This window comes from Asterias amurensis, chromosome 8, assembly GCF_032118995.1.
Source record: "Asterias amurensis chromosome 8, ASM3211899v1".
Taxonomy (NCBI): Eukaryota; Metazoa; Echinodermata; class Asteroidea; order Forcipulatida; family Asteriidae; genus Asterias; species Asterias amurensis.
In genome coordinates, this window is record NC_092655.1 from 8,389,192 (window position 1) to 8,407,058 (window position 17,867).

Below are 17,867 nucleotides of genomic sequence, written 5' to 3' on the forward strand. Positions count from 1 at the left end.
TTAATCTTAAACCCATCGACAAGACTAATTAAATTCCTTGTCTATATAAAAATCATTAACTAATATAAAATATATATCAATGACATCATATTTTTTTCAGTTCAAAGAAAAAAGCATAGATATGCCTAGTTGGAGTACATCGAATCGAAAACCGGACAGGGGAGGATTGAATTAGTTAGTTAGAACAATATTCTCAAGAAGAACTTTGAACTTGAACTTCTTGAAGAAAATTGATAAAACTTGATAAATCTACCTCCATATACACACACTACATGTACGTCGGGTGACTACTACTAGTAGTACTACCCTACCTAAATTACTAACAGTCAACTTACATTATGTGTTGCTGTTGGTTCCAATTCCATTTCGTTGTCTTTGGAATGATACAGGTATCGACATCTGCTCGTAAATACCTCTTGTACGGTCCACGAACATGTTGATTTTCTCGAGCTCCAACTTGACGATCAGCCATGTAGCACAATGGATAATGCAATTAAGTTAAGGTCCGTGGACCGTGGTGGTTCTTAATATTGTTATCAACAAAACATCGGCCAAAACATCGGCTTTGTACGAAACTAATCTAAGCTCGATCTGAGCTAATTTAAAATATTTCTTCTCAAATCACGCTGCAACTCGACAAGTGTCTTCAGCACACCCATATTGCTGGTAGAAAACTAATCAAAGCTCGATCTGAGCAATTTTAAAATACTTCTTCTCAGATCACGCTGCGATTCAACCAGTGTCTTCAGCACACCTATGTTTCTTTGTACGAAACTAATCTAAGCTCGATCTGAGCTAATTTAAAATAATTCTTCTCAAATCACGCTGCAACTCAACAAGTGTCTTCAGCACACCCATATTTCTGGTAGAAAACTAATCAAAGCTCGATCTGAGCAATTTTAAAATATTTCTTCTCAGATCACGCTGCGATTCAACCAGTGTCTTCAGCACACCTATGTTTCTTTGTACGAAACTAATCTAAGCTCGATCTGAGCTAATTTAAAATATTTCTTCTCAAATCACGCTGCAACTCAACAAGTGTCTTCAGCACACCCATGTTTCTTGGTACGAAACTAATCTAAGCTTGATCTGAGCAAATTTAAAATATTTCTTCTCAGATCACGCTGCGATTCAACCAGTCGCTTCAGGACACCCATGTTTCTTGTCAGATCACGCTGCGATTCAACTAGTCGCTTCAGGACTCCCATACGGAAGCTTAAAGTGACCATCCGCGTTTCCGTGTTTCCGAGATATAGTATTATAGAAAGACGGAATACCATGATATTTAAGGTATTTTAGACGCGTTTCCGAGATAGTATCACGGTAAGACATCTTTCCAAGATAAGGTGTCACAGAAAGATGATATTGCCAAGATAAGGTGTCACAGAAAGACATCTTTCCAAGATAATTTATCACAGAAAGACATCTTTCCAATATAAGGTGTCACAGAAAGACATCTTTCCAAGATATTTTATCACAGAAAGACGTCTTTCCAATATAAGGTATCACAGAAAGACATCTTTCCAATATAAGATATCACAGAAAGACATCTTTCCAAGATAAGATATCACAGAAAGACATCTTTCCAATATAAGGTATCACAGAAAGACATCTTTCCAAGATAAGGTATCACAGAAAGACATCTTTCCAAGATAATTTATCACAGAAAGACATCTTTCCAAGATAAGGTATCACGGAAAGACATCTTTCCAAGATAAGGTATCACGGAAAGACATCTTTCCAAGATAAGATATCACGGAAAGACATCTTTCCAAGATAAGGTATCACGGAAAAGACATCTTTTCAAGAAAAGGTATCAAGGAAAGACGTTTCCGTGATACCGTATCTCAGAAAGATGTCTTTCCTTGATAACGTGTTTCGACATGTTTTCATATGCATGGTTTCAGCTCACTGCTACTGTACATCTGACCATCTGACGGACGCAGATTCACTTTGAACTTCTGTCACGCTCTCGATCGCCGCGCCGGGCCGCACAAGGCTTAATAAGTCTAGTATGGATACACAAGATGAGTCCCCCGACAAGGGCAATATGGAAGGTGATTCCCAGCCCCAACATGTCGAGGAAGACATCAGGGTGAAAATAATGGTTGAACAGATCAACGGTGAAAAGGCAGTCACCTTTGTGAACCCAGAAGACGATTTGCTATATGTAAGTTATTACTATTTTTAGCCAGTCAAAGCATGTACAGGGCGCAGGCTGTCATAGTTCAATAGTTGAGCCTAAATGAATCTGGAGTGAGTTTGAGTCGTTTTTGAAAATGGTTATTCCTTTTTCCAGCTAGTTTTCACATATAAATGGTTCTTTACAGTGAACGTCACGGGTCTAAACGGCCTGCATGCTGAGATTCGACTCACCATCCAGCCAGAGGATGGAGAGTGCTTAGTCTAGTCTGGTTCCTCCCTGACCAAAGATTCCCTGACGACTCTTGTTTTGGACAGACAGCTAGCACGTAGCACACACGACCGCACGCACACACAGGGAACAGTTATCTGAGACCAAGTCGAGGCAAACGAGAGTAATGGCCGCTCTGGTTGGCGTGGCAGCCAAAAGTTACGAAATTACGAAAAGTTTGTGTGTCAACAATAGACTTTTTTTAGTGTATACAATTACTAATTAGATATAGCCAAGTTTGGACTCTTCATTTCATCCCCCCCCCCCCCCCCCCCCCCCCCCCCCCCCCGGCCATGCCGGCCCTGGAGAGTGTATATTGCCATATTGGTGTAGTTAAGTGGCTGGTTTGGCTGCACATTTTCTCTCTGGCAAGCAAGGCCTACCTACGGAGTACGGACAACACTCGACACCCTGTGCTGTGGCCAGTGCTGTCATGCGGTCTGTGAGACGAATCTTGTACGAAGTTGACTGTGTGCATTGTAAGAATTGGTACAAACAACCATTGTAAATCGGGCACACACACACCATAGAGAAAGGACCACTCTCTAGAGTCTATGCACACACACAACGTCTGCGGCTGTACATGTTGATGTATGTACATGAACATTGTGTACCGATTCAAAATAATGTGTATGCGTGTGTACACAAAAATGTACAGTATATCTAATGTACATGCTGTACATGTACTACTACGGCTGTTGTGTGCCCGATTTACAACCCACTTTATGTCACACAGCGTAAAGTCTGCCATCTTTACTGGCATGAATTATCATTTTTTGAACGCACAAGTATATCCAGGCCTGTCAACACCCTCGGGGCATTGCAAGTGGACAAAAAACAGAGAAAACTTAAAACTTGACTCATTATCACAATTCTCTAATGCTACTGTCAATGGCCATGGTGAAAATTGTTTGGACACAGTCCAGTAACCCGAAGGTCTTTAAGCCTGAGGGTCAACGGTCTTCACATTTTTTTATGCTAGATTTGACTTTCTAGGACACTACTTCTCTGATAAATACTTCCAAGTCACAGGGAAAAAATTGTGTTGTCCGTGTCTGGAATGCTTCCCATTTTTTCCCTTGTGTCCAGTTTCAATAGTTTTTATTATTTACAAAATACAGTTTTATTGTTAGTTACAAAGTAAAGTACATGTATGCAAGGTGCTTCATTTTTGAAATGTTTTATTATTTAGTTTATACTTGGATATTTATCATGTTGCTAAGAAGAGTAAGATACATCGTATTGGATATTCTGGTGTATTTGTCATGACACTTAAAGATAACTTTTTCTGTACTGGTAAAATACATTTTGTAATGTGTTCCCCTTTGTTGCCACAGGTCCTGAATGTTCGAGAGGGACAGTTTCTCCAAGTGTATGATGGAGATTTCAAGGAGTATGTGCGGTATAGCCATGGTGTGACCACTGTGTCACACCTGGACAGATTCAAAATAGGGACATGTATGTATTTTTTTATATTTGGAAGTATGAACAGATGGCGTGCCCTTAAATTGGGTTTTAAAGGGACATACCATCCTCAAATTTCACAAAATTACTTACTTCATGACTTCAAAATTTTACAATTATACCTTTGTAAACATTTTCATAAGAAAATGTAACTCAATCAGTCCTCTCTCTATGGTCCTCTTAAGAAAAGGAAATCCCTGATTCAGAAACAGTTTCAATTGAGGATAAGACTTTATCTATTTAGTAGATTTCTCTTCTTCTCAACAAATTATGTCACTCACTTTTTATGTGCAAAACACTTGGAGTTGAAGGCTTTTTGCTATTAATGGGCTCTTTGACTTGCTAAGCCCCACATACGCCGGGGGGCCTAATTGATTCGTTTCCCAGACGCTTTGAATTTAACTTTGGAGTTCGCATTTTCATTATTATTTAAAAAAAAATAATCCACAATATGAATATATTTCCACTTTCGTTGTTTAGTCATGAACATTTGCCAACAATCAGAATTTTCTTTTATTCAGTAGGCCTAATGAAAATATTACATGGGTGGAAACTAGCTAAACCATCATGTGACTCTTCAGTTTCAATTTTTTGAAGCCGAAAAGTCAACTGACATTAGTCTTTCATAAATGAAAGTAACTTAAAATCTGCCAAATTTATGGGTTGTTGCTGTGGAGGATTATATTCTACTTTTGGAAGGCCTTTCTAGTCATGCCTTTGTCTTTATTCAACCTAAAATTGCCCAAAATACGCCCAATGAGGATGGTACATGTACATGTATGTCCCTTTAAATATGTACAAATGAGCTATGAGCTTATCTTTTTATCTTGGCTGGGAGAGGCAGAAGTACATGTAGTACTGGAACACTGAAGATGTGAAAAGCTCACCAATTGTCTCTTCAGCTAATTGCCTAACATCCACATAATTGACACCATTACACAAACTATTGTCTATACCCATGTGAGGCTATGCCAACCCTGCTTCCTTGGGCTTCCCAACAAGCCCTCTAGGACTCGCCCCTTTCTGAAACTGCCCTTTAAATGGGTCAAGTGACCCCTTTTCATAATACTGCTACCCCTCCCCAATCCCTTCCTATACCTGCCCTAAATTCTCCCTGATAGTACTTCCATTTTCAATTTTGCCTTTAATCTGAAAGCCTGTCAATAGCAATATACATTATTTTGACAAGATAGTTCAACTTTGGGGCTTAAGTTTATCAATATTTTCGAGATAACTAAAAAAGTGAGGTTTGATTTCAGGATGTATTCACCTATTTTTACATTGACATATGGACCATGAACCCTTTGACTCCCATCATAATATAAGTTGATTTAGTGTCATCTGGCTAAAGCCCTACATGTATTTTGTATTTTTCTTTCATAAAACTATATGCATATCTTCAAGTAGTACATGTCACACAAATAAGTGGTGAACAGGGATGAATATGATGGTTGCTAACACAAGTATTACACTGATTTCTGTGATTTTTTTAAAATTTTTAATATTTTGTCTTTCATCTGCAGCGCAAGTAAATACCCCTTCCTCCAGTGGTAAGCCTATGTCAACAGTACCACCACCTTTGGAACTTCCAACAGGTATGTGTACAAGGTTATTGCACCTCCTAATTCTTACTGTACTAAAGATTGTATTTATTTGCAAGATAGTTTTTGTCCGCTTGTATGCTCAGGGCAAATCATTTATGGGAGATGTTGTTGCTGATAATAATAATGATAATGGTGGCTCAAGGCGCTTTAACATACATTATTTTCCTGCAAGGTATGTGGGACTACGTTTGAATTATGAGACCTACTCCTTTTACATAGCACCATGTAATGGTTTACAAGGTTCTGTGGTGCAATATGCAGCCAATCAAACCAGGAACACCGGGGCGAAACCCTTCTCTTCTCGATAAGTGCACTGGGTTCTTTTACGTGCGTTACACAACACACGGGACCAACGGCTTTACGTCCCATCTGAAGGATGAAGCATCATGGTTAAGTGTCTTGCTTAAGGACACAGGTGTCACGACTGGGACTCGAACCCACACTCTGCTGATCAGAATCACCAGAGTTTGAATCTGGTGCTCTTAACCGCTAGGCCATGACACGCCATTTAGATGAATCCCATATAAATGAAGAATGGAGAAAGGATAACTTATTGAGAATAATGTGGGAGTGGTTAATTGATCTTCACTCTGTGTCTGAACTGTAGACAAAACTACAATGTATACAACTACACATAAGTAATTCGAGGGCAAGAGATATGTTGGGTGTGTGTGAGCACCTTTCTCTATGGTGTGAGCATGGAGTATTCACTCATGGAGCTATAAAAGCATAGAGAAAGGATAACACGGTCATTTTTATAGTTCCATGGTATACATGGTACACTGTTAGTGTACATGTGGTAGTGAAGTCATTGTAAATCAAAAGAAAAGCTTGTATGCAAATTGGTATGCTAAGTGGTTGCTATATATTCAGTTTACCAAGTAAACAGTTCAATATTAATAGTTCAATGAATAGTTCACCACATGTTAACCCTATCAACCCCTAACAACACATAACTTGATCACTCATGCATTGGTTACCACACTGTTGTGCATGTAAGTTCACTTCTGCACCAGAGACATTTTAGCAAACTTTCAATGTATAGCGCCCTCACTAGACAATATCATGAAAGGCCGCTCTTACAATGACACAATATTGACAAATTTTAATGAAACACATACAATAAGGAGAGTAATTAGTCAAGCTGTTTTGGGAACATTAATGGAGAACCATTGATTCTAAGGCTACGAGGCCGGATCAAATCAAATGAAGAAAATGTATCCCTTTTTTTTTCAGGGGTGGTTCATAATTGCTAACCTACTGCGCTCTTTTTGTATGCAAAAGGAATGTTTGGAAATTGCACAAATTTGAGGACTTTAGTTTATAGTGTGTCATGCAGTTAAAGTTTAAATGAAGGCTGCTGCCCCCCCCCTGAATTTAATGTTGGGATGCAGTTAAAGTTTAAATGAAGGCTGCTGCCCCCCCCCCCACTTTTAATTTTGGGATGCAGTTAAAGTTTAACTTAAAGCTGCTGCCCCCCCTCCCCGAATTTAATGTTGGGATGCAGTTAAAGTTTAAATGAAAGCTGCTGCCCCCCCCCCCCTGAATTTAATGTTGGGATGAAGTTAAAGTTTAACTTAAAGCTGCTGCCCCCCCTCCCCCAATTTAATGTTGGGATGCAGTTAAAGTTTCAATGAAAGCTGCTGCCCCCAACGCACAGTTGCCCAGCTTTGGTGTAAAACTGGGGTTCATTGCCTTGTTTCATGGGGAACTTTTGGGGAATCTCTGGAATCCCTTATGAGGTATAGCGTATAGTTCCACGAGCCCCAAACCCTAGCTGTGATAACTTGTGCACGAGAGCCGGTCCCTTGTTTTCAAGTCCTTTCAGTAAGTCGAGGACTACTTGGCCTGATGCTGGAAGGTTGGGTGGATGGTTGGATTTACTCTAGGCAATTGAGGGTGGGATGACTTTGTTCGATATGGCCTTTGACCAGCAAAACATCTTCCAGACACATGTGTACCCAGTTTCAGACTCGTTCAATGAAAAACATTTCAGTCCACATTTGGCAGACTTTCTTGGTATGTACTGTTTAACATAAAACTGAGTCGGCCTTTAAACTTTATCATGGTCTCGTCGGGTTAGAGGTTTCTTCCGGGCATATAAATGCCACGAAACAACGGTAGTACAATGTCCAGTAGACAACTTGTCATGGGGAGAGTCGTCAGCTCTATTGTCGACAAGGTGGAAAAATCGAAGGATTGCGAGAAATCTGTTGCAAGACATTGTCGATGGATACAAAAGACTTGTAGAACTTTGGACCTGGACCAGTGCATTGCGTAGTGAGGCCTTTTGTTGATGCCCATGCTCAAAAGCCACAAAACCACAAATGCCATCATTTCAGGAACATCCGTCGGAATCCAGGCACGCTGAGACTTGGATACATCTGCACACAGCGTTTGATCAGCATATCGGTTGGTCTTAAGTTGGTCTCTGTTACAATCAACTTCCAGACTGCTTCACAGAAGAGGAGTTGAAATATCTGTAGGGGTGACAGGTGACTGAAATCATTAGTACATGTAGTACATCCACTCTATTCACTGAATTCACAGGTGGTCGCTTCCTATAGGTGGAGCTTTCTTTTCACCATCCAGACCTGAAGTATTAAAAAAGTATTTACATAGTGTGTCAGGGCGCTATATTGATTCGAGGCACATTTTCTCAATCGTACTATAAACACTCACACTAACATTAAGCCCCAAAAGAGGATTCTGCTTCCAATGACATGGCATTTGAGGGTGCTTTTTAAATGGTCGGCCAACCAGATCATTGTAAATTCATACAAAGTACAAAGTCCCAGTTTTCTTGAAAATGACAGCCTGATGAGCACACCAGGTGTTTGTTGTGTTTGTTGTATTTGTAACCATGGTAATGATTGCAACATTTGTTCTATCATGCAGTTTGATTTGGGTGGAAAATAATCACAATTTAATGTGCATTGAAACCCGACATTTTATTTTAATCATTTCTTTTCCTTGCGTAGCAAAATAGGTTGAAGTGAAACTGACTAATGGCATGATGACTTTCTCTGGAAATGTACATGTCTAGCCTGTGTTGTGGTTATGCAAAATATTTGAGGCTATGAACCATGTTAAAAAAGTAGGGCACTAAGCCAAGAGGCCTAGGCCTGCTTGCAAAAGTTTAGGAACCTGATTTACCTGAAGTTCGGCTTGTCCGCTGACTTTGATGAGGTTGCCACAAATTCGTCATCGCTTTCTTCTGATGTGGATGATGAGAAATGGTTATCAGAGGATATTTCTGATCCGCTGTCCGCGAACATTTCACAGGCCATGCATCTTTAAGTGCAACCATATGAAAGCAAGCTACCTGTAATTGTGTCACTGAAAAATCATGTATGCATATCCTCAACAGCATCTTTTCTGTTTGTTTTTGAACAGGTTCAGGTAAGAGACAAGTGAGCCTTAGAGACAGGTTGGACGACCTGTTTGCCAATAAGGTAATTAAAAGTATCAGTTTTATTTTTCACTATCAATCAACTGACAGCACTCAAGGGGGCACTTCCCCCCCCCCCCCACAAAAAATAAATAAATAAAAATACAGAAATTGAAGAAGAAGAATAGTGGAGAGAGAAGGGAAAGGGTGAATAAGCAGCTTTCTGCAATCAAAATAACTATTTCTTTGTAGTTGCACATGTTTATTATCACTTCCATGTAGCCAATTCAAAAATTAGACTACAGACGGCTGATTATCTAATAAAACATTTCACCCCTGGAAACCACAGTCTTGACCCAGATAATATTTCCTGAAAGCAAAGTACATCTGAGGCAGCGCATACATTTTGATACACTTATATTACAAGTTTTCATTGTCTCCCATTGTTATTTTACACGCTTTTGTATGAGAGTATTGAAATAAGGTTGTCTTGAATTGAATTGAAACATGCAGAAGAAGGATGGTAATAAACGATACGATATACATGTAGTGTATTGTAGTGTATTGGATCATTGCAACACCCCTTGCAACATGCATCAAATTTAAGGTGTGCCCCCCCCCTGTAATGAAACATGTTTAAGTTGCTCATTTTGTAAACTTGTTTCTGAGAGGTATCATTGGTGAGTATTTCAACTGGTAGTCTCAATATTGGTATGTTTGAAAGGTTGATGTCTACTACTTCTAGGTTGTTTTGTCAAATACCGCTGATTCAGAATACAGTGCGCCAGCTATGTTTGCCAAACGGAGAGGCTTTTTTTCCAAGAAGTGTTCGGCTAAAAAAATATTGACATACCATTACCAGTAGCCTGTTGGCCTTTCCTTTTCAAGTACAATTTAAATTGATGTCCTAGATATGAGGGCATGTTTTAAAATGATTTTACATTTCATGGCCGCATACATGTACATTATTGGGCACCGGGATTTGCTTTTTAAATATTCCTTATTATTCTGTAAATTTTTTAAAATAATCAACTGTTTTTGCAGAAATTGTTATCTTTCAAACTTCAGAGATAGACTGTGCAAGTCTCGTGCATATCCAAACCCTGGCGCCCAAGATTTTAAATTATCAGATTATGCTGGAAAAACCCCATAATCTTTGCTGTATAAACACAGAACACGATCGCACGTCTTTGAAGGAAATTTCAAGCCAGAAGTACGAACCAGATGGTTCGTATTGTGTCTGTCATTCTGTATCAGTCTGTTACGACCTCTTGCTCTTCTCTGTACCTACGTCAGTCTGCTGATCGTCAATAGTTAAAATACAAAAAAAATGTTGCCTTTTTTATTGGGGTGGGGTTGACATGTGCCTGCACCCCCCCCCCTCTCCCCCCCCCCCCCCCCCCCCCCCACACACACACTACATCACTGGGTTTCTGACAGTAGTAACCATTGTCTTTAATACTCATAAGCCGAATTTGTATATTATTTTGTCCAACTTGGTGATTTTTTTTTATACAGGACTTTGTTTCATCATCATCTGAATCAGAACAAGAGGTAGGTTTGTCCGCTCGTGCTTCTTTACAGGCATATCATACCTCTTCATCAGATGACTTGCCTGATGTCTTTGGAAGCATGCCATCATTCAAACACGTAAGATTTGACTCTTCATGAATATACATAGGCCTAAGCATTCTTTTCAAAACATTGTTATTACTCAGAAACTGCTACATGCATATCATGTGAAAATTGTGTACAATTATTATCACGTGGGTGGATTGGGTAAGAGACATCAATATCCTTTGTCCAATATCTCATATTTTTCTCATTTTCTCACTATAATACATTAAAGTGGAGAAACTCCAGTTATTTCCTGAACAAAGAATACATTTTTTTCTCATACAGTTTGATGTCTCCCTGCCTGATGAGGTTGAAGAACCCAGAGCAAGCAGTGGCACTCCTCTTAATGTACATGTACCATTACCAAGTGTAAGTTGCTTTGGTTTTTCTGTCTCACAAGCAAGATTGAAGGACATGCATTTGCCTTGCATTTGCCCTGTATAGTGTAACTAGTGTTCATGCTCTTGAACTTTGCAAAGCAGTTATAACTGTGGATGAAAAAAAGCTCTTACCTTTTCATTTTCAGTTGACATTCAGTTTTCTGTGAACTTTAAGTTGGAGAGGCTGAGCGAATGTCACTGCTTGGCAAATGTACATGTATTAAGCCAAAATCAGTTGATGAAGTAGTTAATACCCACCAACAAATTATTTTTGCTTGTAACAATTTTTTTCTGAGCAAGTACATTTAGGTTCACTAAATGTTTGGCCTTATGAAACTGCCAATGGTTGGTAACTTTATGTACCAGGATCATTCAAGCACAATGTTTGTCATCCTACATTACTTTAATAGTTGCAATGAATGAATAACAGTGACCCCTGCCTAAACAGTGGAACAAAATAAAAAGTAGAGCCTTGTAAAAGGTTAACCGTATAAACAAAAGGGGTGTGTGAACAATCATATTTTAACCATGTTAGGGTTAATATGTAGTGTCGCCGAGTATTATCAGCTAGGTAACCTCAGATAATAATGGGTGCGGTTCGACAAAATGGATAAAATTAAATAATTAAATCATGTATCAAGTCAATTTACAATCCAGCATCAATAAAAACGTTTTTTATTGACTTCAACTTAAACTCTCAAACAGTCAAAAGCAACGTATATATTAAGGCAAAAGGTTACTAACCAAAATATTGTCTAGTAACGAATTACGAATAGAATTATTAAAATGATGTGGATGCGAAAAGAAATAGTTCAAGTCCAAGATACAGAAACGATGTTGCACTCGAACTTGAAGAAAAACAGAAGGAAAATAGTTCCAAAGATGACAAAACCCCAACGAAAAAGGGAAATCCAAAGGGTAGAAGAAACAGTCATGACAGGTTGCAGGGGGTGAATATGTATAGGGATGGGTGCAACCCAATACCAGCCAGGAATAGTGAAGTCTCCTCCTACTAGGCTAGAGATGTTACAACAGCCAAGCTGTCCGCCAGGGAGTTATCTGTTTCGTGGAAACACACAAATCCCAGGATGAAGCTTGGTAAAAAATAAAAATTTGCATTGGCAGTGAGGGCCCGTTCTCCTTTTGACAATGCTGATTGGAAAGTGACCAGTCGCCATGCCCAAGCTCTAATCCAGAAAGGCATCCTACATCACATGACCATGGAGCGGGAGACAGGAGTTGACCATACACCAAAGGAAAACCAGCTGTGTTTATGAACTAGTTCAAATTATCCCTGGGGGGTGAAAGGCTATTAGTATCCATTCTAGAAGTTTCTTAGTAACCACCAAATTTTGTGGGGTGTTATACACTAGTATTCAAGTCAGCTGGCTTCTGGTTCTGGATCATAAAAAGTTGATAATTACCTAATTGGCATTTTTGTATATTGATCATCTTGTGTGACACGTCAAACACATGCAGCTTTTTTTTATACTGCATTCCTCGGTTAACTAGCACTGGTGTGTACTCCAAAATACATGTACTTCTGTATTTCATGTTTTTGCCTTCCTTCCAAGTCTGTGCGAAAACTGCATACCGTATGAAAGCAAAGTTCATTAGTATACCTCTCTGCTGTATTCAAAGGTGTGTAAATCAATTATTATATGTATGCTGTCATTATCTTTTTAGGTGGCAGTACCAGTGCCAATGCCAACAGGAAATCCTACTGTAAGTATCTTGTCACATGAGTTTCCAATGTTGAAAGCATTGCTAATTTTGTAAGGTTTTGCCTCACAAATGCAAAACCTACAATGGGTCATCAGGACAACTTGACAATGCTTATTTTTCATGTCTTTGCCTCCTCTAACAGTATGAAAACTGTTTGTACACTGAAAAACAACAAAAGTGAAAAATAACACCAACAGTATTAATTTTTATTCTTTCCCGGTATCTATATGTAACAACACCCTTGGTGTTATTTAATAACTATTTATTGAGTCGGGTGCTTAATAAAACCACACAGAACTGAGTGATAGATCAGGCTTTATTAAGTAGCGAAACCATAAGTTATGAACAATAGCAGATGCCTTCCATTTCATCTTATGGGCATGGTCTATTCATAACACTTAAACCATGACGACGTTATGACCCTAAAAATCATTGTACATGTGTACATAGTGATGTACGATATTGCATATACACGTAAAGCACTGAAAGTTTGTAATTTTATTTGGGTCAAAATACACTTTGAAAACTCACTGACCATTTTTCGATGAACGTTTCAAAAACATCCTGGAAGATAGTATTCTGAACGTATGTTGTCCTCCCATAATTACTCATACTAATTACATTCTCAAATGAACAATTAAATACGATTACTTTTCATTAGTGAACAAAACTCAATGGAATTCTACGACTGGGAACAACCGGGCAAGACGAAGCTATACATCCTCAACTGTCCAATCATTATCGTTGATCTCTCAAAACAACACCACAAAATTACTTTCTCCGTCGACACAATTGAATACAAAGGGGTGTTACTTTAACACCAAAAGAATTGCCACAACGGTTTCACCAATAACAGTGTTAACATTTAACACCCCAGTTTTTGCAATTTATGTTAGAATCTTGACCATGCAATAAAGGACCAAGCTAAAGGCACACTCCTTTATCGCATGACTAGGACCCCTGCAAGGTTTTAAACAGCAGTTTAATTTTGCAACTTAAAACAGGCTCAGGCTGCATTTTGCAAAAGGTAAAATTGCACACTATGCGACAGTCAAGTTTGTCCACCTAGTCTGCACTGGCAACTGGAAAAGAAATCACATGCGGTAATAGAATGCATGCTTTTCTCAAACAGCTCCAGCTAGTCTTTTCATCTGCCGTCATCCCTATGTGACATACTCTTTACACTTACCAATAGAAATAGCAAATCTGTCTGTGGTATTTATAAATAGTAATTTGTCCGTCCGTCTTTTATTTTTTAGCCTGAAAGGGCGGCAGATTCCATCCCTACAGGAACTCCCACTGTAAGTATTTCTTGAGCTAACCTGTAAAAGCAACTCTTGTTGAATTTCCTAATTCAATGAAGTAGCCACAATAGCTGATATAGAATCTTCGACTGATCTGTTATTGTCAAAAATGTAATCAGTTTCTGAATATGTTTATTATTTACTGCCAGTGTAGTTTAATTGCAATTAATGATAGCACTAGCCTACCAATCTCTCTCTGGAGCTTTCAGATTTCAGACAAGCAATAAATACAATCAGCTGTCTTAGTGCTGATGTCTCAGCTGTCATTGCAAGTAGCGAACAATTTCATCGCTTAATTAAGCAAAAGTGATGAAATTGTTTGCTACTTGCAATGAACTTTAGTCCTAAGGAAAGATGCCTCAAACATCCAGGATAGTATTTAGTAACAATACAAAATTAAGACTGTGTTTCAACAAAAATCAAGTACCTTCTGCAGACAGGACTATGTGCAAATAACAAATGTGTGTGCGATAACACAAATTCAGTCTGTAACAGACATAGGCTGGCTACATATTTTTTGATGTGCTCTGAGCTGTTAAGCTACGATTAATCTGTTCTGGCTTCAAAATGGATATATATATTTTTTTATTAGGTGACATTCAAGAAGACACCTATTTGTCATATTTGTGCTGACAGGGAAAAGACAGTTTTTTTCCTCCCCTGTGGACATTCCATGTGTATGCCCTGTGCCACACACTTTCAAGACAACTCCCCGGAATGCCCATTTTGTAAGGAACATATTCAGAGTGTTCGCACTATCTTTTGAAGATGATTTTAAAATGTTTCAGTTCGTTGTGTGCCCGGCGATGGTCACAAGGCTCTACCTCCTTCTGCCAGCCACCACGTACAACATTGTTCCCGGCAGAAGGTCGTAAGCAATACAATGACTAGATTTATAACATTCATGAATAACTGCAAAAAATACTTAATGTATCCTTAATATTCATTCCTATGCTGAATTTAAATTCCGTACTTTGACTAATAAACGTTTGAGAAATGATCAAACCCTTCAACTGAATTTGTTTGAAATACAATTGTGCGTGTTCATTGCTTACGACCTTCTGCTGGGCACACTCACTTTTTGTTTGTTACACCATCTCTATGGTTACACCAACCATAGAGGTACATATAGAAAGGAGTTGGAACGAGAGATGCCACATTAAGCTTGTTAGAACTTCTGGCTATGCTATGCAAAAACAGTTGTTTCAATCAGCTGTTTGCTGCAGATTAAAGGTCTTTCTGTACAGACCGTCACGCCATAAATCGACACATAATACATACCTTCAGATCTTGAAGTTAAGCATAGGAAAATGTGAAATTATGGGGTATATTTGGAGGGATATTTAGAAGGACCTGGTAATCTCCGAAACACAAAAATGGAATCAAGTGGGGCATTGTTTCCCCTTTTCATGATGTGTGTATTGGGTCATTCCGTGTCAGATCATCACGCCTCCAGGGGTCAATCTCATAGATTTTCTTAACATTTGCTGAATTATTTTGGTCCTACATGTATGAGAAAACCCTGAAACCCAAATTTGAGCATTCTGGGTCATGTGGTCTGTGACATACAGGTCGATGAACTGTTGACCTTGCCTTTTTTCAACATAACTTTGGATTCTTGTACCCCCAGTTATGAATGTTGGACAGAGATGATTTTTAGCTTAAATTGAGGGCCTTGATACACCAAATTAACTATATTTGCAAATATTTTTTTAAAGTCAGGAATTCAGTTGGGCATTGCACAAAATCATAGAACCAAACTAATTCAGCAAATTTTAAGAAAATCTGTGAGATTGACCCCTGGAGGGGTGATGATTTTACACAGAATTACCCTATTGCCAATTGTGTACACCATTGCCCAAAATAAATATTTGTGATCTAAATAAGTGTTTTGAACTGAATCTTTTCAACAGTTTTGTACGGTAAAGCGTCATCTGCGCAAGCTCAGGCCTTTCTCCCCATGCATTGGGGTTACTGTTTGGGGCCTTGCTGCTCATTTAAAGTTACACAAGTTTTCCATTGTTATATTTTCAAATTCCACATTAACGTAACGACCTTGTTCTAACTCCTTTCATTTGTACCTCCATGCACCAACTAGCTCTTAATACTCTCTCAAAAAAATCAATCCTGAAATAAAAAATTAATTTGGCCAAGTTGTGTGCTGTTTGACTAATAACTATGTGTTTGAGCAATTTTTTTCCAAATGATGCATCGTTAGAATTCCTCCTGTCATGCTTCACCGAGAACCATTGTTTTGAAAATGGTCGTCAAAAGCCATATGTGACACTCCAGGTTCAAGTTGCATTATGGCCAAACTATTGGCCTATTCGACCAACAATTTTAGATTTAAATTTTAATAGCTTTTTTTTAAGAGCACAGAAAGTTTTAAGCTTTCATTTGATATGTTGCCTGAAAAAAATCTGCCAATGATAAGTGGTAGTTGATTCAAACCTAAAAATAAGTTATTGTCAGGATCCTGACTCATGTGACTGGTACACACTATGTATAATTTATTTGTACATTGTAGTGTATCGTGCATGTTGTGTTTTTAAAAGGTGTCTTATTTCATAGTTCCTGGCCTTCAAAATTGAAACTGATTTTTTTTTGTTACTATGGCTGATGCTGTGTCCAAATTCATTCCCTCATAAAATTCAAATTGTTCTCCTTTTCTAAATAAAGCGTTTATGACCACATTCAAACATGCCACACATTAAAACATGCCACAATGTTTTTTGTTTGTTATCTTGTTTTTTTTTTTTTTTTTTTTTTTTTTTAAAGGTTCAATTTCCCTCAGGCCAAGTTGGATGTGAAAGTAATGTCCTACATTGTGTACCTTACAGTGTCACAAATTGGTTATAAAAACAATGGTAGCTCAATGAAGCATGACTGAAGGAATTCGTTTCAGAATTCGTTGTCTCAGTAGAATGGTACTTTTTAAGAACCACCCCCCCCCCCTACTTAAAGAGAGTTTATCATTACATAGTGTTACCGCAAACCTTACTAGATTGATATTCATGATCAACGTTTATGCCAAAGAGAGTTAAGTATTTTGTACAGAAAACAACAGTGTTGTTAGTCCAAACAAAGTTCTTTTCTTGACAGAAAGTGTTTTTTTTAAATAAAAGTTAGAGTTAAGCTTTATGCCTTTGGAGATATACACTAGATTTGTAATCACCGTTTTGAAAAATAACTGAAATCAATGCAAATTTTCGTTAGATATTACCAGCCGTTTTAATAAATAATGAAGAGTTTTTTCTGACCACTATAGATGATTTATTTTAATAAAAAACAGATGAAGGTATAACATTGAATCAGTTATTGATTGACAGAAAGGGTTTATTTTGATAAAAGTTACATGCTTTTAGAGATTTACACATAAACAGATTTGTAATCACGATTTTGAAAAATAATTGAAAATTATGTAAATATTGGTAAAATACATTGTTTATCATTACATTTACTGCAAACCTTACTAGATAGTGATTTATATTTATGATAAACATTTATGCCAAAGAAAGTTAAGTATTTTGTACAGTGTTGTTAGTCCAAACATATTTATATTCTTGACAAAAAGTGTTTATTTTTTTTATTTAAAAGTTAGAGTTAAGCTTTATGCCTTTGGAGATTTACACTAGATTTGTAATCACTGTTTTGGAAAATAACTGAAACCAATGCAATTATGGTAAAATCTTACCAGCCTTTATGATAAATAATGAAGAGTTTTTATAAAAGTTATAATTTAGCTTTATGCCTTTAGAGATTTACATATGAACAAATTTATTATCACTATTTAAAAAAAAATGAAAATGATATTAATACTGGTAAAATATTTTGGATCAAAAATAAATAGTTTTGTCTGATCACTAGATGTATTGGTGATTAGTTTTAATAAAAAAACAAGATGGAGGAATGAAATGAAATATGTTTTTGATTGATTACTCTGTGTCTAAATTCTCTGGGGAACAGGGC

The 17,867-nt window shown here is 37.8% G+C and overlaps 1 protein-coding gene across 1 annotated transcript; it reads left to right on the top strand.

Moving 5' to 3' along the window:
- Positions 1–1,914: 1,914 nt before the first annotated feature.
- Positions 1,915–17,710, top strand: LOC139941203 (uncharacterized). The gene is made up of 8 exons (XM_071937661.1): positions 1,915–2,170; positions 5,401–5,472; positions 8,878–8,936; positions 10,391–10,522; positions 10,775–10,858; positions 12,556–12,594; positions 13,854–13,895; positions 14,491–17,710. Exons 2-8 carry the CDS (start codon positions 5,436–5,438, stop codon positions 14,662–14,664), a joined length of 567 nt encoding a protein of 188 aa, XP_071793762.1. The 5' UTR covers positions 1,915–2,170; positions 5,401–5,435; the 3' UTR covers positions 14,665–17,710.
- The last annotated feature ends 157 nt before the right edge of the window (positions 17,711–17,867 follow it).